Raw genomic sequence first — 27,243 nt, 5'->3', positions numbered from 1 at the left:
TTCATTACCACATACTGCCCTGGAAGCCGGGTGAGACCATCGATGGAGCTATGGATTATCCTGCATGCACGGGATGACCGATGCGAACAGAGACTGAAGCATGAAGGACACAGATCGTGTCAGCCAAGGCACAGGCATATTACAACAGAGAGCAGACCTCAAGGACTCAAGTAGATTAAAACTGATTGAAATCCCATTTGTGGTGTTTGGGGTTTTTTATGTTGTCTCACTCTCTCTCTGTCTCTCTCTCTCTCTCTGTCTCTCATTCTCTCTGTCAGTGTCCCCAAAGTGAGCAGAGCCTGAGTCTGAATAAACAAATAAGATTGCATTTGTGGAGACAAGCATCTCAGATTTGCATGGCAATAATATCAAGCTCTGGGATTTTGTGATATGAACAGCAATAAGGGTGTGTGTGTGTGTGTGTGTGTGTGTGTATGTTGTGATTGGAAACAATGTGACAATATGGGAGGAACTAGCAAATTACACTCTGACATAGAAAATATGCACACACATATATCAAACTCTCAGAACCAAAACAATCCCCACCCCCGACTCCTCCGCCTTAATTACCTTAATAATCACCTTAATTAGGTTTTAGTTAGGTAAATGCATTAAAGAGTTATATTACTGTTCAATTATACTATTGAGAACTGTATTACTATATATTATTGATTCTAACGTTTGATTAATTATAATATAAGATGTATTTTAAAGCTGTAGCTGGTCAGGGCGGAGCTTACCATTCCTGGGTAGTTGAACCTGTATTAGCGTATTGTATTATATAAGAAGTTAATTCTCTCAAATGTAAAACCTTTATCTGCAAAGTAACAAGTGGCTATTGAGTAAATTTACTGAAGTAAACAGTTATATAAGTTGCAGAAAATTTAAAGACTCCACTAACAAGTACCTTAAAATTGTACGAGAGTTAAGTACTTGAGTTAATCTGCTAAGTTATTTTGCATAACTGGTGTTTTCAAAGACAAAAACATTGTGTAGCAGTTGTAGTTGTGCATGTGCACTAATTAGTTAGTTATTGGTATTTTGCTAACACTCATCCATTTCATCCCCCTCCATGAAGTGTGGGTTATGGCATGACTGCGCGGAGGGACACTTGTTGACTTGAAGGAGGCACTGCCTTGAAGACAAAGGTCAGGGACCTGAAAGATTGTAAAATGCCATTTGGACAGTGATATGCATCTATATCTCTATGCAATAGATATACATACAGTGTAAGATTAAATACTGTGTATGATTTTACTTGTACTCATTTTACTCATTTACTCATACAAAATATTTTCCTTAGCTTATACCCTATCCAAACCTGGACTGGAGGCCAGTTGATTGGAAAGATAATGTACTGAAAGCCCTGCTCAGAGTCACACCTTTGTGATCTACTCTTCAGCCTCACATTGATCTGTGTCTTTTGATTGTCGGTTTAAACAGCAGCACCACTTCTGCTCGATTCGCATATTTTAGAATAAAATATTTATTGGGAACGATTATAATTATAAGTACTTTTTGTATGTCAAACAAAACTGCATTTGAGAGTTAATTATTTTTCTTAAACTATTTTAAATACTGTTGAAATGAAAGGTAGTGTAATTTGAAATTGGAAAATAAAAAATTTTTATAATTACCTTCAGGATGAATTAAATATAATTCATAATGAATTAATGTCCCCCTAACAAAGACTACACTGGCTCACAGTGTGTCATAGAACAGATTTTCAATTAGCCTCCCCCTGCTTGTCTATAGGTTTTTGAATATAGGACCAAAGCTCACGACTTTCATTACCTTTAAATGCAGTTAAAAAGCTTTAATGTTGCCCATCAGCACCTTACTCTCACACTAATATGTTTTATGCAATATGTCAAGTACTTCACCTTGGTATTTTGTATGTATGTTGGTTGCAGTGCCAACCTCTACAACTGCCGTCCACCTGCACAGGTCTCTAAAAAGCGAGCTGATAAGCCTAAGCCCACTTCAGAAAAAGAGGAGTATCTAGTCTACACAAAATGCCGCAGTGCTCCACGGAGCCGACGTTGTGACAAATACCTCGTGATAATATCTGGATACTGTGGATTTATGCAACATCTGTATGAAGGAGTCATGAGCAGGGACAGCAAAGTGACTGGTGCGCTTGTGGTCGTGTCTACGAGATCAGAAGCGCTCAAATCTCAGCGTGAACCAGTTTGGTTAAAGAAAAAAAAAAAAGAAAAAAGCAACTGGATAAAAGGTCAAATCTCACACACGGTGCAAAGCCTTCACCTCATATGATCAGCAGGTAAAACCAGTCAAACAGAGCAGTGAGGACGGGCACCACCTCCAATCTGATATACAACTGTGAAGGCACAGTTGTATCACAGGAAAAACAAGACATCCGCGTCTTCAGGTATAGTTCACTGCAGGTCAGTCCGAACAAACAGAGCTGTTTATTCTGTCTTCACCTGTGCACATGACCTCCCCTCCCTCCCCAGGCAAGAGGCCACATCATGTGAGAGAGACTCAGTGACAGGCACCCTAAGAGGCGGCAGGACCGCAATGAAGATGTCAGAAAAAAAGACAGGAAATTCTTAGAGCCGTCATGAGGGTGGAATGGTGACCGGAGAAATGTCTCAGAGGCTGAAGACAGAAGAGTTCCTGTTTCTTCCCATCACATGGATGTATGTGAGGATGTCCGAGCAACTAGAGAGCTACTTCTTCTCCACTGTACACAAATTACAACATTTAAAACAAAGTCTTAATCCTCTATTAGACAATTAGTCTGCCCAATGAAAACCATTCATCTCCAAATTTGGCAATTCTCATTTTTTCCTTTATGGGTTGATAAATATCATCCACCCCTTAAACCGTTTAAAATCCAATTAACATATATGAAAAATGCCTGGTAAAACTGGGAACAGGGCTGTTTTTTTTTAGATCATGAAAAGCTGATATTTTGGAAATACAAGGCGTTCACAGGACAAAGACAGTACTTACATTTGAAGGAAAACTGAATATGTATTGTTTAGACAGGTGTGAAAAGTGACGATGTATCCAAGTGACGAAAATAAATGAACTCTTATTTCAGTAATTCCTACTTAACCAAATAAAGTTAAAATGATAAAGTCATTTACATTTGGCTCAATTAACTGTTGACATTGTGCAGGGGCTGATATTTGCTTTTTACAAAGACTCAAAGAAATAGATTAATTTTTTTCCTTTTTTTTCCTTTTTGGCTTTTTTCAAGACAAACAATTTCTTGATTGTTGCAGTAAATTTTCTGTTAATCTACTCACTGATTAATCTGCTAATTAAATAGCTCTAACAACGATAATAATAACACAAAAGCAGGATAACTCCGCTGAAAAAGACACTGTTCCACAAACAGTGTCTAAGCCCATCTGTTGGCGGGGGACTTAAACCCCCCCCCTGCAGCCACTTTTTAAAATGATTCAACTGTAAATTGGTTTGGTGCAGGCTTTCCGAACATCACAAAGACAGCCCTGTGATCCACTTTGCTCCACACTGTAGGTTTATCCACCTTAAGCCCCTACTTAAAAACAGCCAAACCCTTACTGCCCTGAGACTGATGACGTGATTCAGCATTTTGATTTGGCAGAATCCGCCTAATTTGGTTTGGCGTGCTTCAACAGCAACATGATTCAATGTAAGTCAAACAAGCCTTAGGAAAAACATGCTTATATTTGAGTAAAAGGAAGCTTTTGCTCAAACATAAGCCGGGATCTCCCTGCCCCTCCTCCTCCTCCTCTTACCGTCCACACAGGCGGGCCTGGCTCTTGTAGTTCCAGCGATCTGGCCCTTCTTACAGGCGCAGCGGGCCGTCTGCCTGGCGATGGTCCGCCGTGGTTGGCTGCTGTCCCTGTCCAGCGTCACAATCTCACATGTTCCCGCTGCCAGCTGGCCTGGAAATGACATTGCACCACAGGATGCGAGGTCAGAGAGATGAAATCATAAACAGGGCAAAATAAACTAGTCTGCCTCTTCTGTAAAATTTGTATTTTGCAACATGTTCAGTGGTGTTGCTGTGTTGCTTTTTCAGAATCTTTTGTAGCTCAATTGGCACAGCACAGTACTAACATTACCAAGTACAAGGGAGTGGGTCTCATTACAGCACCTGACCCAAGTGCATATACTGTATTTCTGCATGGATTTATCTACACTAAGACTTTGTACGTGTAAACGTTCATTCTCATTTTTATAGCCTGACTGATACTTGATTCTTTAGGGCCAATTATGGCCAAGTTCAAATATCCAGTTATAATGTATCAGCTGATTTTTAAAAACACAATCATATAAAATAAACACCAATCTTAATATGGATCCTTGACATTTTTGTGACCAACACACATATGACAGACATTTTATTGACTTGTCAGTGCCGTCTAGTGTATAAGTTATTTAATGGTGACACTGTTTCTAAATGATCTCAAATTGAGTTTGACATTTCTGTTCTGCAATTCCTGTCCCTTATCAGGCGACATATACACTGATATCAATATATCTGTAATAAGCTTGAACCAACTTCAACCACATTGGATATGCAGTGAGAAAGCCACTTTTTATGTCAGGAGACGTGTGGATTCCTGAAGGTTTCACAAACCCAAGATCTTAAGCCCTGAACAGCTCCAGTGGACCTGCTCCGGAGCCGGCGCAGGAACGCTGCAGTGGTACTGAGCAGCTCACAGATGTGACTGCATGTGTGAAGGGACTTTAAAAGACAATGTTGAAAAATTACTTTTAGATTTCAGCTACCTAAAGACTACCCACAAGCTATTTCCCATTAAGGGCCACATCCTATCAGCCCGCCTCTTTGAAGGTAATGTACCCATTAGCCACAAATGAAACGCATGAATACTGATGAACTTTGTAATTGCTGCTGAGCCCCCCTCCTCATCTTACACACACACATCCTCCATGTATTCAATCAGATGACCTTTGACCTTGTAGCCGGGCCCTTGCTGCTTGCAAATTAACCTTTGTCTGTGTGTGGAGGCCCTCGGGTGCCATCCTGGAGAGGCTTATCAGGATCTAATTGTGATTGGCAAGAGGATGGAAGTTGTGATTAAATCTGGACTTGAGTCCCTAACACTTGGGTGGCTGGCTTAATGAACTGAGCTGTGAGGGGTCACACCTGGGGTAATGGACATCTATCAGGATTCATCCACACACTGGTACCTGTGGTGGCCATGGCCATGATGGAGAAAATGCCCGGGTGCATAACAGCTATTTTAACTGCATATCTGTTTATGTATAGATCAAAACCCTTTCTTTACCATTGTAAATCTTTTAGGGCAAAATAATCTAATATAAGCTATAGGCTAGTAGTTCATTTTTTATATGCCTGTTATAGATGGAAATAACAAGTAAACACGAGATTGTACACTTAGCAACAATAACATTACTCTTCTTTTAATGCTTCTAATCCACCCCCGTACTTTTCCACACATTGACTTGTTGCCAAAGACACACACTCAGACACTTATTGCACTTATAAAAATGCATGCACATCATTAGAACACTAACTGCAAACTTGCTGTATCTCCAGACAGTCAGCTATTAATGAACAAAGAGACTTCATGCCAGTGCATTTTCTGATAAGATGTAAGATATTTTTTTCAATCCATGAAAGAAGACTTATTCATTGTGTTCATCTAAAAAATAAAAAAACACCTTAGTGTTAGCTACACTTTTTTTCTTATCACGTTTTGGCGTGATATTTGCTGTTTTTTTGTTTTGTCACATCTTGTGATTGTCCTGTAATTTTCTGCTTCTTGTGAAGTGTTTTTTTTTTTTGTCTGTGAGAAATTAAAGAACTTAAAGTGAACATAGTGACTTAAAGTAGCCAGTTAATTCAACCAAAGATGTGTTCACAATGTTCAAGAGCATGAGATGTGTACCCTGCTCTGCCTCCACTGTACTCTGTATCCAGTATCCATACATTAACATCCACATGTTAAAATACAACAGTGATTACAGATCTGCAGCACTTGACGTCTTTTCTCAAAACACATGCCAACTAAATCCAATCTGATGTCTCCTGCACTTGAGAGATCAAGACCAAACTCCCGCCTCCTTCTCTTGCTCTCCTCCTCTTCCTCTGCCCCTCTTTCTTCCTTTATATTGCATGCTCTCTTCTCCTTCATGCCTCCCCACTTAACTTCCTCCTCCCTCTTGCAACTCCTCTGTCTTCTCTGGGTGATGCCGGATAATGACTTGTCATGTAAACCCCTGTGTGTGTGTGTGTGTGTGTGTGTGTATATATGAATCTATTCATGTGTGTGTGCGCGTTTACTTCCTGTATCCCACCCCACCCACCATCTCTGCAGATCATCTACTGAGTGCCTGCTGCCTGCTCCCTCTCTTTGTCAGTTCCCTCTCCTTTGGAGCTCCTCCACTGTGAGAAGCTGAAAAAGACTGTTTGGATGTCTCAGGTAATCGCTCGGGTAGCTGTGGCGCTGACGTACCATGTGTGAAGTCAACGAGCTCAAAGATATTTGGATGACTTGACGTCGCGATTCTTGAGTCGATGGAGCTCCTTAATTGCCTACATTTCATCAAGCCTCGTTTTTACTGTCACAGCTGTAGCTGATGGGAAACTGAATCGTTTTCATGTTGTTGTCTTGGAATGTATATTCTCTAATACAGCTGCACTGACTGCATGGGGTTGATAAAGAATATTCTAATTTTAAACCCAGTATAATAATAAAATGGTTCAGTAACACTGTATTTGCTGGCATTGTGTAAATGAACATTATAGGATTATGAAAAATTTAAGTTAAACTTCTTCTAAGGGTTTCAGCAGGTGGTATCCATGATAATGAGGACCATATAGACTAATTTATTCTTTATTCTGCCTCTGCTGTTAATTACCGTATCTTCAAAATGGCTCAGATTGTTGGAGTTTCAACACATGACTAACCAAATTTAATTAATATAACAGTACTTACAGTATAAGGCTGCAATCATTTCAATTTCAGTTTTAACCCACCACATTCGAGCCCAAAGAAAGTGGTGTTTGTTCTTGAGCAAGAATACTTCATGGAGTTTGGTCCAAGTCGTGATTATTCAACCAGACCTAGTGTCTATAGCTATGCTAGCAGCTCTGTGTGGCTTAGGTATCAAGGTGCTTTGAGCTAAATGCTAACGTTACAAATAATTATACCATGTGCACCATAATGATTTAGTGTTTATATAAGTCAAAATACTGGACAAGGTGAATTTGACATAATGATAGTGGTGGATGACAGATATTGTGGAAGTTAGTAGAATTTATCCTGAGAGGAACATGAAAGTCTTTCCAACAGTTTCACTCCAAACCATGAATATCAATTTTATGGTGGCACCAGAGGAAAAGTGATAGAATGACCAAAGTCATCAGGATAGACCCTAAGGATACCAGATATATCAGTACAAAGGTTTGGTGCCAAATTATCTGGTAGATGTTAAAATATTTTACTGGGTAACTGAAAACTTTGACCTGCTGGTGGCACTAGATAAAAACTCAGGTGGTTATAGATTTTTTCTTCTAGGGGCCATGAATGTCTGTATAAAATTTCATTGCAATCCATCCAACAGTTGTCAAGACATTTCACTAAAAGAAAAAAAAAAGTCTTTCTCATGGTTGAAGAAAGTCTAGAGGGAAAGTCAGCTGATCGCAAAAATATTTGAGATTCATCCCCTGGGGATCATGAATGGCTGTACAAAATGTAATCCATCCTATAGATTTTGAAATGTTTTCATCTGGACCAAAGTGGTGGACTGACTGATATTACCATTCCTTCAGCCACACCGCCCTGGGCTAAAATGTTAGCACTATCCAGTATGTATCAGTGTTATGACCCAGAGGAATAAATCTGTTTAGTCTTGACTTTATATTCAAGTTCCCTGCAGGGGACTTTTGTGTGTATCGAATATTTGTGGTGTGAATTTCAAGTATGCGAGATGATAGAGACATCGGTCTCTGCAGAATTGCAAATTAGAATTTGAGTTTTAGTTGGTTTCGGCTCCAAGCGTTCTAGGTGTTTGCAATCTTTCCAAATAATGTGTGAGAGAACTTGAGGACAAGCTGGTCTCAGTCCTCCAATAAAGCAGGAGTCGACTTCATTCCTTCTTTTCTAAAACAAACTGCTCCAAGCGTCCCCATGAGCACAGTGCCAGGATTACCACGTACATTGCCATTCTTGAACACAGTAAAACTAAGAAAAAAAAAAAAAAAAAAACAAGAACTGAAACAAAACCTCCCCGATACAAGAAAGCATTCCTCTTTCTACTGGCCTGAAGGGATCTGCAGGAAGGGTTAGAAAATACTGCAGGATTCACAGCTCCAACAAGCACAGGTAGTTTCCAAAGCACAACTACACATTTGGCCCCGAAAACAACTTAGGTATTTTTTGCATTGTGTCTTTCATTAACAATTCTGACACATGCAAAGATGCAAGAAGCAGTCCGGTCTCAACACAGTCATCCCATGAAAAAATTGGACTGTGTAGAAAGGAAACACTAATCCTGTTTCCTGGAATAGCCTCGTGAATAGTGGGAAAAATCTAAAACTGGCGAGTGTTCTCAGAAACTAACCCAAAGCTGGTACCAGTAGTGCAATGATTTATCACCACCCTTATCAGCTTCTGTTGCTGAGCAGTTGTCAGCTTGGCCAGCCAAATGGCTGATTAAAATGTATGTGTGGCCACCCTAGAGTGAAATGAAAGCTCTGACTGTGGCAGAAGATGGATTCATATGGCAGAGCGTATGGCTTAATACAACGTAATGTTATTGACATGCTCCTTTGCTTTATTATTTCTCCTCGCGCTCCCTAGCAGATTACAACTGCTCTGCCGTACACGGCCATTTGACAAATGTCCAGCTCAGTTACAACGCAGGGAAACATGACATTTTTTTCCCTATCCTATCCGTTGTATTACCCAGATCTCTGACAGCATCAAGAGGCTTTCGAGAGGCTCTTTTACATTCATATTTTAAAATTAGTCTTGTTTTTTGCTGCTCAAGAGATCGAAATACAACTAAAAGCTGCTTCTTTGAGTCTCAATCTGCTGAATCAAATGCTTAGATATTTATAAAATGTGTGGTTTAGGCTTGGTAGGAGGGGTAGGTATAGTTCTTTTTTTGTACTTTGAAAATCTGCAGTGTGCTGGAGTCACGCTGGGATTCCATACTGTGCTGCACAAGAAAGAGCTTTTTTCCAAAGTATTTCTGAGTGTCCTTCTAAATCTGACACAAAAATGCCATGGATTTTTGTGTCTGCCATGAAATGTACAGAAGGCTAGAAGAATGCATATGAAAGATGAGGGCTCCCATCCAAAGAAAAATCCAAAGAAATGTTTGCTAATGGTAAATCAACACCACATCTCACAGGTCCTAAGCAATAAATTAAATGTATTTTACTCAGAGTGAGAGCGTTATACTTGCTCTCACTTTATACTGGCTATATAATTACTGCACCAATTCATTATATAATAAATAGGGGTGTAACACAAAACTACTATCTGTATCTGAATCTGTTTATTTCACAATAAATTATCTGTAGTCAGACTTATGTCAGGTCTGAAGTTGTACTCATTTTCTGTGTTAAATTGTTTTCTACTGACAGTTCCTGACACATAATAAGATTTATAACACATATATACTTAAATGAATCAAATAGATAAAACATAAATTGCATCTGAAGCCAATCTTAAAAATAAATGTCAATATAAAAGCTGTTGTTAATGGCACAGGTGGAAATAAAAAGTGTAAAAACTGGAGATTGTATACATAACGACAGAGGGCTTAGATAATAGCAGATAAAAAAAGTCTATAATAGCTCATCTGGACGTATTGCTTAATTTAAAAAAAAAAAAAATTAAAAGGAGGCTGTTCATGCAAAATGACAAATCTGTCAATTCAGATCTAAAAAGCTTTTCTGATCATTTTGCACGCACTTCTGAGATGGTCCCCAACAGCTCATCATGTCCTGACTTCTGTCAGGTCACACCACATACCACACCATGTGTCAGGCTGCAATATCTATCTAATCATGAGGTAAAATAACACCAATGGTACATCAGACTTTATCCTGCACTGCACATCAATCTTAGAGAATGGTGGAGTACCGACCTTAAAACTACTGTTACATTAACTGTTACAGTTTGTATAAATAGAAACTTTTGCACGTTGGCATTGTTTTCAATCAGTTACGAGCTACAAGTTTAGCACCATTTCTTTAGCCTGTATTTGTTTACATTTTGGAAAAACTGAGGAAGCTGAATTTGCCGTCAGCAGGTCCTGTTTGCTGTGTATCACCACATGTGCTGACAACTGCCAATAATTTACTCTGACAATGAAGAAAATTTAGACACGTGATGATTCTCAGACAAGTTTGGGTGTTACAAACCATGCAGATGATGGTATCCTCAGGAAGTGTAAATCACACTAAATCTAAAATATGTGCATCATGTCTGTACGTTCAGATCTGATTGAGTTAAGACTCCAAATTTTGACACAAATTGCAGCAGTGGGGCAGTGAGGGTTTTAAAGTAGGATTTGCAAACCTCTGGAATATAACAGAGGTTTTGTACCATAATGGTACAAAAAGTATCCTAAATCATGACAATCTGCAAAAATAAATCTTTACCACACCCAGTCTGACAACACTGACTCTGAGAAGTAGTGATGTGGCAAACTGTGGGTGACACTGTAGATCGGTGGAGTGTAGTGGAGTGAGGGTCAACAGGTAACACTGCAAAAATTTTGATGATGTTCCTACTAGGGTGTATTATCAGTTCAAATCCGTATTTGTTTATATCACTGATAATAAAGTACTGACAAGAGTGTACAGATTGCTTATGTTATGCTTTTATTATTCATTTCTGAAGGATTCCGTAGGAAGCTGGTGGTGGACAATTTTGTGACAACCGTACTAGCAGCCTAGGAGCCATTTTGCTCTTTGCACTCAGGCGGACCGTTGCGTTTTGAACCATTCAAGCGTCTGACTTCGGCCTCCTTAGAGCACTGTGATCTTGCTAGCAGGGCTAAAAATATGCTGTGTAAGGTGAGGAACCTTAAGTGCTGAAAAATAACGTATTGATTTGTGTATTAAGCAAACATTGTTGTCATGGTGTCTCTGAGGAGCTGGGTGACTTTGTGTGTGTGTGTGTGTGTGTGTGTTTGGCTTTGAGGCAATATGAATTATAAGGATGCCAACACATGGATATGCTCTTTTCTGAACATCAAAACGATGCGTGTCATGGACAAAGCCTTTCGAACAAAAAAATTTCTTTTGCACATATTCGCCACTTAACGCAAAAACACTACATGGCAGCTTGATGTGATGTGATGATGAAACTAGCATCACATCTGTTCTGCTGGAGAGGACAGAGTGTGTGTATGTGTGTAGCCCTACAAGTTAGACATTGCCAGACTAAAAATGCTATATCACTCCGGCACACTACAGCTGTTCAAAATGAGAGGGGAGAGTCCGGCGCCAAGACTGCAAGTCTGAAATCCCATTTTGGATCCAAACGCTGCATTAGTAGAACCTTGATGTCATCCCTCTACCCTGAGGCCTGGTGGGCTAGTTTTTAAATGAATCCTTTTAACAAGCCTAATCAGAGGCTGGAAGAGCCAACTGAACGGCATGTGGTGTAACAGCAAAGAGAGCGGAGCAGACAAAATGACTGCTTTAGGGAACAGAGCAGTCTGATGATGTAGGGCCTGAATGAAATCTCCACAATGACCTGCACTTCAACAGGTACAGAGAGTCAGGCACAGAGACAATGAAGCCAGCCATTTACTTGGACTTCAATTTATTTGGAGTCTAGACCTTGAAAATCCTGGAAAGCAATTTGTCCAAATGTTTAAATGTGTGAAAAATAATGTTCCCATTCGGGGCAAAGCATTGAGATGAACAGAACTGATTTGACCAGCTTATAGTTGATGATTACCAGTGAGTCCAACCTTCAAACAGGGCCAGACTAGCTGTTCCCTGTGTTTGCAGTCTTTATGCTAAACTAACTACTAGTCTCATTAGCATACTTTCAAAATGTCAAATTATTCTTTTAAAACATTCAATGACTTGCTGCAAAAAGATCTTTACTCTTTGACTTGGGCTGGTGCCTAAATTTAAACAAAGCCAATATCTACACTGGAAAAATTATGATTCAATTTAAAAGAAAAAAAAAAAGCTACAGCTAATGCGCCACCATTTTGTAAGAAGCAATAGATTGCTGTTAGAAAGAACTGAACTCTCTTCAAACTGCCTCGACTTACAGCAGACATTCATTTTCTGCCCGAACACTGATAGAGTGACCAAAAACTCATCATGAAGCTGGGCTTGAAATTATTAATACCCTGCCCATACTTCCATGAGTCAGAGAAAGTTCTGGAGACAATTCTCATTGGGAGCACTCTCTCATCATGACGAGGGAGAGCGAGGGAACTGTGGTCTGGCTGATCTATTTTGGGTGAAGCAAGCTTGTCTGAGCGCTTCACTTGCTTTGTGGAGCCGCTTTGAAAAGTGATTTGATTTTCCTTCTCTGTCCCCCTTTTTTCCCCCTAAAATGCTTGGGCAAGCAGCAGGAAGCGGCACACACAAGCACTGACACACTCAAACATAAACACATGCACTTATGGAGAAATATAAGCATATAAATGCCAAATATAACCACAAGACAGCTCAGCCTCTCTCCCTCTGTCTCATACATGTGCGCGCGCACACACACACACACACACATAGACACACATATTAGCTCAGTGAATGTTGCCATGCAACCACAGCTACAACTAAACTTATACTAATACCCTAAACTAAGCTGACGAATGTGGTAAACATTAAACCATGCTGACATTTAGTGCAGAGCTAGCATGGTTGTAGACTCTAGACTTTCTGTCATTACTAAATAACAAATGGAGTGATTAATATATCAGGGATGAGAGTGGCCCCAAAATGATGAGTTAATTGGCAAAAGAAATGATCAACAACAAATTTGATTATTAATGAGTAGTGTCAGTAAATTAATCCTTATAATAAAGATAACATCATTTTTTTGACTTCTGATCGCTCAATAATTTTTTAAGCAAAAACGCCAAGAATTTATACATTTTTAAACGGTGAATTGACAGAAATTTGATTATATTTATTAATCACAAAAATAACCACCAGACCTAGTTTATAATTAAAAGGAAAATAGTTCCAGACCTAGTGAGGATTTGTGGTATTTCTGTTTTATGATCTCTTTAAATCCTAAATCGATTGGGTTTTCAATTGTTGATTGGACCAAACTAGTGAGTATTTAATTGATTAATAACAAAAATAAGCAAGACATTGATTGATAAAGGCAGCCTTAGATGGGAGGCTTCACTATCTTACTGAGGCCCTAGAATGCTAATACTTCTGTGCAGCCATAGTCAGAATACAGAGGCTTTGAATCACAGTCCTATTAACCAAATGCATGTCTTTTTTTGTTGCATTGACTTGAGTTCCTGTGTAGCTCAATAGGGTTTTCATAATGAAGCTGGGCCTCCTTTTTCCTGCTGTGACCTTGTGTAAAGCACGTAAAGAATGGTGTTTTCCCATGAGATGCCCTCTTTTCCCCAGCGTTAGTGTTTTAGAATAATGAACTCTGCTTAATAACAGGGTGGTGGCATGAAACAATGAATGATCATCAATTAAAACGGTGGGAGAAAAGGGAAAACAAATGACCCCGGTAACCCTTGGTAACACAGGAAAGCTTATGTTCATACACACTCACACACCAGTGCCACTTCACCACTGCAATTAAGCACATTTTCCACCCCCAGAGAATACATCACTGCAGGGCAATGATGATCAGGTAAAGTCCCTTAAATGTTGCTATGATTTCGCAGACTAAAGACCCCTGGGTGAACATGTGAAAGTCCAATCATTCCTCTATTCCAGCACCCTTGGGGTACAGACGCAAGGTATGTCAGATAGTGTTAGGCTCCTGATCAAGGCTGCTTGGGCTCGAATGCGTGAAAATCTATAATAAAGAATCTGAAAGTGTGTGACTGTGGTTGTGTGTTACTTGCTTGTATGTACTGTATGCATGTGTGGGAGACAACTAGCTTAACTGCAGTTGCCTTTTACTTGTAAAACTTACTTTCTTTGTATTTGTGCTTTATTTTTTGTTTCTCTCCATCTCCCACTTATTCTCTCATTGACACACAGGCACTCAGCAGGGGATGGGACATTCATAATTTACAACCTCTCCTTTTTTTTTCTTTTTTAAAGGAAGTCTTTATCCCCACCTCAAAAAGATCCACTCACTGTTGTGAAGATATTTTGGATTCAGTAAAGACGACTCACATGTTTTGGAATGCGACTTGAAGAAAAATGTGGAGCTGCAGTGATGGCCAGGAGGAAACACAGCTAACCTCCTAAGTCAAAGTCACCAACATAGAAAGAGTAATGGATTTATATTTCTGCATCAAGGTATCACTAAAGTTCTGCAGCTCTGCTGGAGGCACGGTCAGAGCTGTGCAACTCTTCAAAAATGTAACTGCAGCTTCAGGCTACAAAAGCACAACACGGAAACCACAAGAAGTGTGACTGGTCAACTTGAACTACTTGTATTTGCTCTTATGTGTTTCTCATGCCAGCAGAGACTGTTGGTAGAGAAGATAAAGTGGAGCAACTTCAGAAAAGGTTTGGAAATACTAGACAAATTTATATTGCATGATCTTGCAAAGACACTGCCTCTCAGTGATCGTCACTGTCAGTCATTCAGTGAAAGAAATACAAACATAATTACCTCAATTATGCAAAGAATGCGTCACATGGCCTGATACTACATGACACCAGGGTTTCGGACCCGAAATGGGGATTAATCTGTGCCTGTTTTCTGGGATAATACATTCAGGATCCCTGGACTTTGCTGATCCCAGCAACATTTGCTTGTGTGTCTGTGAAGGCCTGTGTGTACACATACTGAAGAATACTGTATGTGCTAATTAATTAACGCTTTAACACAACTGCTGTGCCCAAACCGCCATAAATGCACTAAAAGAACTGGATAAACCTTTCACCTGTAGTGGTTTCTTTCAGCTGCGTTGTTGTTAAAATGGCACAATATGTTTCGATTAAATGAATAAACTGAGGTGCAAACAATGGAAACGTACACCATGCAGTGAGGTTGACTGTAGAACAGTCTTCAACAAGTGAAGCATGCAGTGCAGACGCCTTCCCGAATCCATAAACTATCTATGAACACTGCTCCAGTTCCTCATATCACCAAAGTAAAATGATGAACATGGATGTATAACTTTGAATAATTTATGATTTATTAAACACAGTTTTGTTTTTTAGAATCAAACCTCATGTATGTCAAGAAATCCCAGAAAAAAATAATGATATGTTACCAGGACGTACTCATTTGAAAATCAAGGGAAAACCTAATTCCTACATGAATCATCTATCCAGTGCTGCAGTAGTGCTACACCATCCAACAGGTGAGTTTTCACACTGAGCTACAAATACTACTCCTATGCAACAACCATCTCTGTTTACAGCGCAAGGACACCTCCACCTCCACAGAGATGCATAAATCCAAGAGAAGTTGTAGTTTGATAAGTAACTGTGACATTAACCAGGCTGGTCACATACACACTCATGCACCAGTGCAGATGTAACCCCTCCCTGTCTCCACCTACTGTAGGAGACTCAATAATCTTGAAAATTTGAAGCTGTCAAAAGATTCATGGAGTAATAAAGATATCAAAGATATTTCACAATGACACGACTTTGAATCAGACAGCAAATGTATATAAGTTAATGCTGCTTAAAGAGCTTTTCAGTTTGGCTGTTTATGTTAAAGATGAATTATGTTGATATTGTTTAAATGATAGCTGCTGTGAAATTTACATATTTTTTTTTACGTTTTCACCGCTCTGATGCTTTTTGATGATCATGTGGTTAAAATCTGATAAGTGTATAGTCTTTGCACGTATGTAAGGGAGTGGCAGGGTGCACGGCTCCTTTCACTGCAGCTTGATCAGCATGCAGGCAGAGGTGTGGGCGAGAGCGGTGATTGAATACAGAGGCTGCAGGCCCCGGCACTGCCTTTAATCTCCCCTTCCCATTTAACTTGGCCTCTGTGCTGCTGCTCTGCCGAGGCTCAGCTGGGGCATAAAGACACACACACATACACATTGCTCTGTCTGCCAGCCTCTCCCAGTCCTATCTGTCTTCTGATCTGTCTGTCTTTCTGTTGGTGTGTGTCCCCATTGCTCTGTCGCTCTCTTTTTCATCCTCATTTTGGTGCTTTAAGCATCTGCTTGTCCTCTGTCTAAAAAGCTCCATAAAAAACCTGGATATATACAGAAAAATAAACTGTATGCCTCACTAAATACACTTACACAGGAGCGACACAGGGAGGTGTCCTTAGTGCAGTGGTAGGGTTTTTCTTCAAGATGTTATGTAGCTTTAATGCATGTCAATGCCAATTTCAGTGGATGATCCATTTTATTTTATATGCCAAAGGGGAGCATTACAGACTGCATATAATGAGATCAGTGGCGGGTTTTGGGGTTGGGTTGTAGCTACAGTTATCTTTAGCAATAAAATGCTCTTTTATAGGATTTTGTGATCATCTTATTCCTGTATCCATGCTGCTGAGATCTGATCATTTTGTACACCTTCAAAATAAACTCCCCTTCCTGGTATCTGTGGTGCAGGAGTCGCCCCACCTGCAGCTTCTATTTTAGACCTTCAGGGTGATATAAAGAAGAGTGTGCCAATCAGTTTTCCTTCTAAATACTGCTGTTGTACAAGTTTTGTCCTCTTGCAAAAAGAGGATCCTAAAAAGGAATTAAAATCACTGCAAACAGCTGCTACAAAAAGCCTTTTTTGTGTGTTATTATTGCTTCTGTCCTTGTATTTTGGAGGAAGCAGAGAAAATAAAATAGTACCCCCGCCCAAACACCACCACCACCACCATTTAATTTCTGCTGATCTGTGAGTAGCCCTTTATTTTTGCTGTTTTGTATGCAGAAGTTGGCAAATCCCATTAACTTTTGAACCCGATTCATTGCAGTGACTTTGTGACAGAGAAAAAATTCTGGAGCCTTATTCAGCTCTGTTTGTATATTTGTGCTGGAGATGACACAGCTAACAAAGCGAATCTCCAAAATGGAACAACATAGATTTTTCACATTTCCTGAAAAGACTTACACAAGGCTCTTTTTAGTGTATGATGGGCCCATATCTAAGGTTTTGGATGAGGGCATTGCCAAGCTAAAGAAAAACTGGTTTAACAGGTCTTGGCATAAGGTTGTCTGTGAAAATCCAGTTTGCTGAAGATGGTGACCTAAGCAAGCAGAAGGAAAGGATACCGGTTCTCAAGCATTTAATTATTTAAAAGCAGAGAGTCAATATATGAAGAGGCATCCAGTACTTCTTGCCCACAAGAAGAAAACCGCTCCAGCAGACAGTGTGGATGCAAGGAGCTCTTTAATTTAGTACTCTCTAAGTGCAGCCTCAGAGAGAGGGGAAATAGAGGTCTATAGTATGGTGTAGTCACACAGTTAATGGAAATGTGGTCCCCTATTTAAAAGAAAAAAAAAAAAAGTTTTGTCAGAAGAAACACGAGAAATTCTTCAGATTCAGTGTAACACATTTAAAATAGTCTATTAGGTGACTGACCTCCAAAAAACACTGATGGAGCAACTCCTCCGCTTTGGCTAATGCTGCCAAAACCCATGAGATGCCAGTCTAAAGCAGTCCCCATGATGGACACAATGCGCCATTAGTCACAGGAAGTTGGCAGACCCAACACACTGAAAGTTAATATCTTTGTGTCCTGGGGGAGAAAACAGGCTCAACTTGGGATACAGGAGATGAAAACAGAGAGACGCAACCCATCAAAACCGCCACTCTCGCTGATAGGTCTCGCCTTTTGGCTGCTTTTCAGGTGAGCCGTTCCAGGAGTGCATCGATGTGAAACTGAGGGTGAAGCTGATTACTATCTCTAAATGCTTTGTAAATACTGTGTAGCCAGTCTGTAGCCTATATATACAGCTGTTGCACAAATGATTCTCTGCGTTTAAAGAGTTTGAAGGGTGGTGTCCTTTTTTTTTTTTTTTTTTAGTAGCCTTACCAAAACCAAAAGCACAAGAGCAACACTAAATTAATCTGTGTATTTATCTGTTCTTCGATAAACTGCAATCATTAGCATGTGTGGCTAATCTAGCATTACTTCCATGGGGCACATCATTAAACATTAGTTTAAGCAGTTAGAGGTTACATTGAATGCCTCATTCATGACTTGCACATGCGCTGTGTAGTATTTCTGTGAAAGCGGATCCTTGATGCAATCAGAGCTTAGGCCACCGTTAGCAATTCTGTCCTGTTCTTAATTGTATTTGGGGAGGAGGCACTAGCTATGTCATTAGCTGCTGGTTGGTTATCATCCAAAACACCTTTGCTCTCGAAATGTTGGAAGCGAAAAAATTTTTGGTAAAAAAAACTAAACAGTATATTTTATGTTAAAACTAAATAATAGTCTGTTCTTACATTCGTTATCATACTTAAAGGCTAATACAAGGACAAACTACCTCAGCACTGTAGTACAAGAACAATACAGATAATTATTTCTCCTTTTAAAACAACTCAGCTAGAAACATTAAAAAGTCAGCCAGCGTCAGTGCAATCAACCCACTCATCTTAGCCTCATCAGCTGGCTAGGTACTGCAAAACCTGCCAAGAGCAGCAGTCACTTCAGCCATCAAAACCGATGGTTGCAGGCCAGAAATGAGAAGCCTGCTTTTCTCCAGCTCTGTCTGAAATCAAGGTCCCATTATTTCAGAATTTGCATCTGCCACTGTTATCACTGTAAACTGCATTTTTGCTGCATGAGAACAGGAAGCTGAACAGGCATAGAAACAGAAACTAACGGGGGTGGACTTTAGCACACGATCAATTACCACATGCCTTCAGCTGTTTCATGCTGGAGAACATTCATAGTACATTGTAAAAAAAAAAAAAAAACAAAAAAAAAAAACGCTCTATGCTGTGCCTGATTAGCAGCTCACCCAATTACCATCGCACAACATTGGGGCGCCAATAAAAGCCAGGCAGACAGTGAGGAAGCATGAAGCTGTCACTTCAGTGAGACTTCAAAGTTTGCAATTTATGTTTCTGTGTGTGGATGTCACTATGTCTGGGAGTGGAGGGAACGAGAGAAAGGGACATGATGGACAGGGAGGGAAGGCTAGTGAGAGATAGAGGCGAAAAAGCAGCAGAAGAAAATGAGGTAGAAATTGAACAAAAAGACAAAAGAGAAACAGAAAAAGCAAGAAAAACAACTTGAGTGGTCTGTGCCATGACCTAAGTTATTCAGCAGGATTTATCAGTCCTTGCTCCTCTCTTCTCGTCTCCTCTCCTCTCCACCTCCCCTCTCTACCAAATGAGCTGAAAAGAGATGATTCTCTGGTCTGAACAAAAGACCTTTTCCTAATCATCACAATAATGCTGCTGACAGCTGACTGACTGACAATGAGACAACTACGCAGAGCATGAAGCACACAGCTCATCTCATGTCGGACCATTGTTAACAGTGGCTTTCATTCATGTAGACACACATACACACTCGCACATGTTACGCTCCCTCAGAGCTGCATGTCACTGAGCGCGACAGATTTTGGCTTGTTGGAAACTGAAACACCCATGCTCAGGAATTCCTGAAGAGAAGAGAAGAAAAAAGAAATGTGTTCCTTCGCTTTTTGTCTCCTTTTCAAATGTTCCTCAGATGAATAATTTGGTGTCCGTGTGATGCCTGCTGGGGGGCAGTGGGATGCGGGGGACGTTAGGCTGTCAGACGCAGGGACATGTTGTCAGGCACTGTCATTTTTGTCATAGTCACACTTCCATATCTCAATTTCGGAAGACGAGCAGCATTTCTGCTGGTGCAATAACAAAATTAGCCTCAATGTGGACTCGTGGTGAGAGTGACTGTCAAACTATTTTTACATAGAGGTCAAGTTTCTTCCTTGACCTATATAAATACAGTTACTATATAATTGCTGATCTCATACCTGCTCACTGTTTGTACTCTGGATGATTCTCTTGATTTGAACTACAGCTAAAATTAAGAAAAAGAAGAAGAAGAATGAAAACGGATGCAGTCAAAAGCATAATAACCAGAAGCACTGCTGCTTAACACTTGCTCATTAGTGTTTTTTTTATTTGACAGAAAAATAATGGAATATACTGTAATGGAAAGCTAAAAATTTAAAGGGACATGCACTCTTTTTTTTAAGGATGCTAAATGGAGCTGAACAAGGTTTTACTTAAAAATGAAAAACAATATGCATTTAGAACTTCTCAAGAACAATAAATTGTAATATCACTTCCATTACAGCCTTAGGAGGAGCGGAGGACAGTCAGAGGAATTAAAACCATATGAATTTCCATTTCACTTTACAGATGTTGATATATTTTTACATAATAGCATAAATAATACATCACACATCTTCCATACACAAAGTAAGGTTTCAAAGATCCCCTCCAGACTTGTTTTAAGACTTTGAATGATAATTTGTGTTTTTTTTTTACCACATAAAGTTCAATTAGAAATTCTTAAAATTACATGCTCCTTCTCCCTCTATTAAATATCTATGAGTATGCAAATATTGTTCATTTCAAAAGTTTAACTGCCGGGCACAAGACGTCTCCTACTTCACTGAAAAGTCCATTCTCTGTCTATGTGCACTGGAGGTTTTAACTTTCCTAACTTAGATTTAAGGTGGGCACAGGGAAACTTTCCCCTTTCTGTAGATAAAACAATGTTCATGCCAAACAAACATACATTATTCTACACAGTGAAGGTTAGACATCCCAGTAAGGGAACAATAAACACAAGTCTTTTTTGAATGGATGGGGGCCTTTAAGCCCAGCAGCTTTAAATCAACTGAAATGACTTATGACAGCTCTTGGGCTCTTGGTTACTGTGATGCTCAAACAGAAACTTGTAAGAATGAGTCACTGCAGTAGAGCTTTAATGTGTAATATGTTACCAACCAACACTGCAGCACAATACTTCGTATGGAATCAATAGCTTGCAGTCCCACAGGCTGCAGATAGGCAGCGAGGATGAAGCTGCTACCTGTGATGCAGTTCCTCAAGCAGAACATCTTGTGGGCTTAGATCCCCTTGTGTAAAAGCTCACAGTAACTTATGGTAGTCGCAGTGCATTTCTTAAAATGTAAACAGTAATGTAATTATGCTCAGTGCATCATAAACACGGAAAATTACCGTTTAGTTTACAGCATTTTCTATGTTAGAGGCTGAAGTAAAATGAAAGTGCACGGAATAGAAAGCTCACAGCATATTAAACATCACATCAGTAGGGAAGAGGCCATTAATAGAGGAATTTCCCCAAGGCGCTTTTTTTTTTTTTTTTTGCAAAGCATATATAATTGGGTTACTTAGCAGTTACCGTTGCCTTATAAAGCCCAGCCATTTTGTTCAGCTAAGCTTGAATCATCAGGTTTGCTAAAAGGCGCCCATTTGTCAGTATCCAGGATATAACTGTCTTTGGTGTTGTAAACAAGAGAAAGAGCTGAATGTGAAGGTTAGATATTAAATAACAGGAGGTGACCAGGGGGTTATTAATGTAGTTTTGATGTCTGCAGGAGTACAACGCTCTGAGGCTGGGCCTGAGTCGGCTGCAAAACTTTACACCTTGTACTGATCATTACTCCTAATGTTAAAGACACAGAGGTAAAGGTTAGAAAGTGGGGTATTGCTGAAAGTAATGCTTTAAATGTCATGGTGGGAATTATATTCAAATGTCATTTAAATATCTGTCTGCCATGACTGACTTTGTGGTATGACTTTTGCAAATCTACAGTAGAAAACACTTGTAAAATGATTGGATTCAGACAACCTCTTCCTGTATATGACAACCTAGCATTCTCTCCTATCAAGGTATTCATGCAACAAATAACTGAAGTGAATGAATGAAAGAAAAAAACCTTATTCTGTCGGATTTTTAAAAAAAAATCTCTTTTGACTTATTTTCACCATCGACATAAGTATCAGAGGGAAGGCTCTCAGCCACGATCAATACACTAACATGAACTTTGATTGCACTATTTTTGATTGTGGAAAAAGAGATGTGGCAGAAAGCTATATGCAATTGGATTGTATATACACAGGAGTGGTAACAGAAAGTAATAGGTTGGATCTCCAATGAAGAAAGTAGATTTGATTTACAGCCAACAAAACACTGCTCAATAAAAACTCTTTCACCTGATAAAATACATTAAGTTTACTGTTTTGTTTTGGTTGTAAAAAAATGGTAGTGATGCATCTCTAATTTGCATGGTAATATGTCATTTATTGTTGTAACCATGATGTATGTGCGCCATATCTGGAAAATAAACCTTTCAAAAGTTGTTACTCTGCTCATTTTTCACCTTCAACTACCAGCCCCTGGACAATATTGGAAAAAAAAGAAAAAAAAAAACTCAAGTGGGAACTACCTCAGTGAAGTCTTCTGCATAGTTGGAGGGAAACTTCTGCGCCCATAATTCTCCTGCAGACATGCAAATACATCATCTCCTCCAAAACGCCCCACCCATTGCCACAAACAGCAGCGAAAACAAGCACATAAAAAGGCAAACTGTGCCTTATATTTCACTGTTGTCGTGGGGGAAGCTGTTTGGCCAGACATTTGCTCATGAATATTTAGGTGGTGGCATTATGAATATGCATTAGGATGCTGGAGCAGGGCTATCAGCACACAGATTTACGAGCTAGCATAGGATATTATGATAAAGGAGGAGATAACCTGGCCACTGGTATGATGAACAGAATGCACAGAGCAAAACATAAGGGAACACATGCATGTGAAAGGGCATAAATGCAACTAACTCTGATTTCTGTTCATGTTAAATCCATCATCTGGTGTAAAAACATAGTAAAACTAAAAAAACAAGAGTGTTTTAATATGAGTTTAAATATGAACCAAACAAAAGCAAACAAAACTGAACTGTCTCAGGGAAATAAAATGAAATGGCATTTCTGTCATTTCCAGGGTGTGACTGTGTGGTTTGTTTCTCCTCTGCCCCTGAGGTACACTGAGGAGGAGAGTGTCACAATCTTTTTTTATCTGTGCAATGCAGTACCTGTATGTGTGTGTCATTTGTGCATGTGTGGCGCCTCTTAAAGTGTGCCCACAGTGATAACACACCTTACTGCCCACCCCGTGGTTGCAGAGATATCGCAATCTCGTGCCTCAGGTGCAGGAAAGCCGGGGAAGAGGTAGACGAAGAGACGCATACTGAAAAATACTGAAATGATTTAGAATATGCCCTGCAGGAAGAAGGTGCAGATTGGCATGGACACCATGCTGGAACCTCCAGGATACAATTTCCGTTTAAAGAGAAGGTTTTGTTGTGTACAGTTATAATTTTCTGAGTAGCCAAAATGCTACTGGCAAATACAGTATATCCAATGCATTAAAACTGAGCACTCGAAAATAAACAAAATACTAATTTTACGCGCATTTGCATTCTTTGGCAATATTACGAGCACTGTGACGGATGTGCTGTTAGGTTACCGTTAACCTGAATATTAACTTCCACCATGCTAAATATTAAGGTTATGCATTTGGATATACTCCATAGGGCCCCCAATAAAAATCACTGCAAAATATGTGACAGAGCTAATTAAACTCCTACCATTGCTGGTTAGAAAAAAGGAAAAAAAAAAAAAAAAAAAACTAATTCGACTTCATTTCTCATGCATGTGAGTCACTGTGAAATTATTTTACTTAGCTTATGCAACCTTGTTAGAGGCAGCTGATGTGACCCCCCCCCCCCTCCACTCCTCCTCCAAAAATGTCAGAGGAATTAAAATTTGACTTTCAAAAAGCCCCAATCTTTTCAAACAGTGCTGATCAAACATGGCAGCACTGCAAAGTAAGTTCAGCTGGTAGAAATACAACTAGGAATTAGGGCTGTTCTCCTCCAGTCCGGTCTGGGTTTTCAGATGTCTTTTAGTTATCAGAGACTGTCTCGTCTCAGGGGTGTTTTGACTTGTCACAGTCTTGGCCCTCGGTCTCATCTGTTAAGCCTCTGAGGTAGACAGAGTCATGTTGCATCTCTCTCTGTCCTCCTGTGTTTCTTCTATATGTGTCTGCAACACATGCTTCCTCCCCTGCTAGCTTCCTTGGTTCAAGAACTTGTCCGAAGTTGCCTGAGTTACACCACATCTTCAGTCATTAGAATCAGCAACAATGTAAAACACGCCAGTGCCACCACAAGTTCACTGCTCTTCAATCGGCAATACATGTGCAGGAGCATTCTACCTGACACAGTAATGCTAACAATAACAGCGAACGCTACTTCCAAGCTCACTGGCCGGGTCTGAATAAATGACACATCAGGAACTATTTTGAAACAACACATAGAGTTGAAGCATCCGGCCAGTCTTTTGAAATATCTGTGGTGAGTGATGATCACAAGAAATCATTAAGAAAGGGTAAGGCCATGAACCAACAACCGCAAAGTTCGAGTCAAACTCATAGCATATAGACTTAAAACATATACTCATGTTGTTTTCTTTTTTGTCATTTGAAAGAATCTCTGTCTGTGATAGTATAACAGTATACAGTAATGTCATGTAGTTTGAGAAGTGGCAATAATTTGAGGCTGGGATGAATGGGTAGGACTCCTCCTACTCCTCCTCCACTGTGGAAGAATAAAAATAAAAACAAAAAAACAGACATGAGGGATATTTTCTTTTCTCTGTGAACTTAGTTCAAATTCAAAATTGTGAATTATGAATGTAAGCTAGTTCATTTTAACCTTTGTGAACTGAACTTTGAGCTAGCGCAACACTGAGTAGAATGTAATAATTATATTGACAGTTTGTATTCTACTAAAAAGACATCAGTGAAGAGAAGACAGTTCAGCACAGTTCTCTTTGTGAAGACTGAAGTGATTTCAAGATACTGAGTCTAAGAACATTAATTAATCTTAATTAATCTATTTTTAAAATCTACAAGGTGTGGACTTGTAAGTGGAAGAAGAAGTGGATTTGGACTTGAATTACGGTCAGGGGTCTTGACTACAGCCCAATCAGAAACAAAATATTTAATGTATTCTGTCAGGATCGTGTCTGAAAAGTGAAAAAAATCGTACTTACTGTCAATTAAAAACTATTATGATTGGCTTAAGTTTGTGCAATAAATATTTTACGACCAATTAACGGTGACACTAGTTTCTACAGCCACCGATGAGTAGACTGAGAAACTCCGCAGGGACCTTTAAAAAGTCTGAGCACAGAGTGATGGTAAAATCCTTCAGCTCAACAGAACAAAATGCTCAACTTAATCCCACATGTCGACATGGAGTCACTGTGTAAACCTGCTTACTGCAGGAAAAACACATCATTTCACTCAACAAAACACCGAACGTCACGCAGTCAAATGCACGGGAGGAGGTGAATAACTCCCAATTCAGTGGAGAACCATGTTCCTCCGTACACACACACACACACATGGCGTTCCACAATAACTGAATGAGCAGGAGCTGATGGCTCAACCCAGTTGCTCATTCTCAAAGCAAACACAGTCTTTGTGCCAGTCACAAAGGTAGCGGATGGCAATTGACTCCTGAAATAAAATAAATAAATAAAACAACCGCAGCTACTATTGAGAGAAGGAAGCAAGAGGCGAGAGACAGAGATACAGCGAAGAAAAAAAACGCGTTGCATATCACAGGAAGTGGTGACATGATGTTACCGCTTCGGGAGTTAAAGAGTGCACCGCCTCCTTCATTGTAAGTCTTCTCAGAGGCGTTGACTACTGTATGTCCACGTCCATTTTTTTAAAGAGTTCATCGCAACCTGAATTCTCATCCCGCAGCCTGTTTCTGACAACAGTCTGCTCCTACAGAGGAAACAGCCCTGTCTACTGTAGTGACAGCGTTTTGCATAACAAAAGAGGAGGAAATAGGGAAGCAGGAAAAAGAAGGAGAGATGGGAACATGTCAAGTATGCAGGGGAAGTTCTTCTTTTATGAATTTGTGTAAGCATGCATTCAAATGTCTCCTTGTGTGTGTGTGTGTGTGTGTGTGTGTGTGTGTGTGAGCATTTATAATAAAGCCAGAGGCTAGAGCCGGAGCACAGACAGTCAATGTGCTTTAATGGAGACTATGTGCTCACTGCGGCGCAGCATAAATGATAAATTATTCATTGGCTTCAACACCAGAGCTATCATCAGGCCTCTGCTATTATTACCAGCTGATGGGCAGCCGTCACTTTAAGGCGCAAAAGGGAAAGAAGCTTTAACTTCACAGGAAATGGTCACAGACGGCACAGGACAAAGGGGATACCTTGTTACACACCTTTGATCACCTTAGAGATTGAGAGGTTGTGGACAAAGGGCCTGTTGATAGAGATCAGTGCCAGTTGTTTACGGCTCCCCGAACTCTCACATACTCCCCGCTTTCCTCCTTTCATCCCTCTCTTCTTCTCACTCATTCCCCGACACACACTGTTCTCTGCGTCCTTCTCCTCTCTATCCACTCCCATTCGTCGTGATTTTATATGGTCAGCTGTATCCACTCTGTGTCCCCCTGTCCTTGCATTCATCTCTTCCTCCGTCCCTCTATGCCCCCCACCCCTCCTCCCCCCCAAACCCTCGCTCTTTCCTGCTCCCACAACCCCTATTTCTGTCTCTATCTCCAGAGGAGGAGGTGCCAGGGCAGTGTAATTGGTATTCAGGCTCTGTCGGAGCCAATGCAGAGCCCTGTTAGCAGAATAAGAGAGGAAACATCCTTATCTAGATTTCCAAGGTAACCAGGGGGAATATGGGGGGGTGGGTGGGGGAATCAGCTGCATTTGCTGCTCTTATTATTTTTTATTTTTCTGTCTTTTTTTTTGTCTTGTTTTCCCTCTTGTTTTCTCTCATCGTCCTCCCCCTGCTGTCTGTGCTAATTATTGACTGGCTGTGTGCAGGCACACGCACACGCACACACACACACACACACACACACACACACACACACACAGGAACAGGACTGTACACACTGACTGGAGTCTATACTGACACACAACTGCATATAGGCAAAGTGCACATTTATACACAGCGAAGCATGGAGGAACACCTGCTTGCATGCACACACAAACACGCACGCACGCACGCACGCACGCACACAGGCTTGCACAGACATTACACAACCTTACACAACCCCCTGCGGAGACTTTCACTGGCGCAGCTTCCC

General features: G+C 40.1%; 1 protein-coding gene across 5 annotated transcripts in view; it reads right to left on the bottom strand.

Moving 5' to 3' along the window:
* tafa5a (TAFA chemokine like family member 5a) overlaps positions 1 to 27,243 on the bottom strand; it is a 134,348-nt gene that overhangs the window by 48,901 nt on the left and 58,204 nt on the right. For all 5 annotated transcript variants that reach the window (XR_011694149.1, XR_011694148.1, XR_011694147.1 and 2 more), the window contains exon 2: positions 3,756 to 3,905. Coding sequence is in view for 2 of the 5 variants with exons in the window: in XM_071502400.1 (XP_071358501.1) it covers positions 3,756 to 3,905 (150 nt within the window). In the remaining 3 variants the exon portion in view is untranslated. The remainder of the gene's footprint in view (positions 1 to 3,755; positions 3,906 to 27,243) is intronic.

The sequence above is a fragment of the Trachinotus anak genome, unplaced genomic scaffold (assembly GCF_046630095.1).
Source record: "Trachinotus anak isolate AG129_WGS33_773 ecotype Australia unplaced genomic scaffold, CSIRO_AGI_Tana_v1 ptg000018l, whole genome shotgun sequence".
Classification (NCBI taxonomy): Eukaryota; Metazoa; Chordata; class Actinopteri; order Carangiformes; family Carangidae; genus Trachinotus; species Trachinotus anak.
Note: the sequence above shows the minus strand (reverse complement) of the source record. Positions and strands in the feature narration are given on the sequence as shown.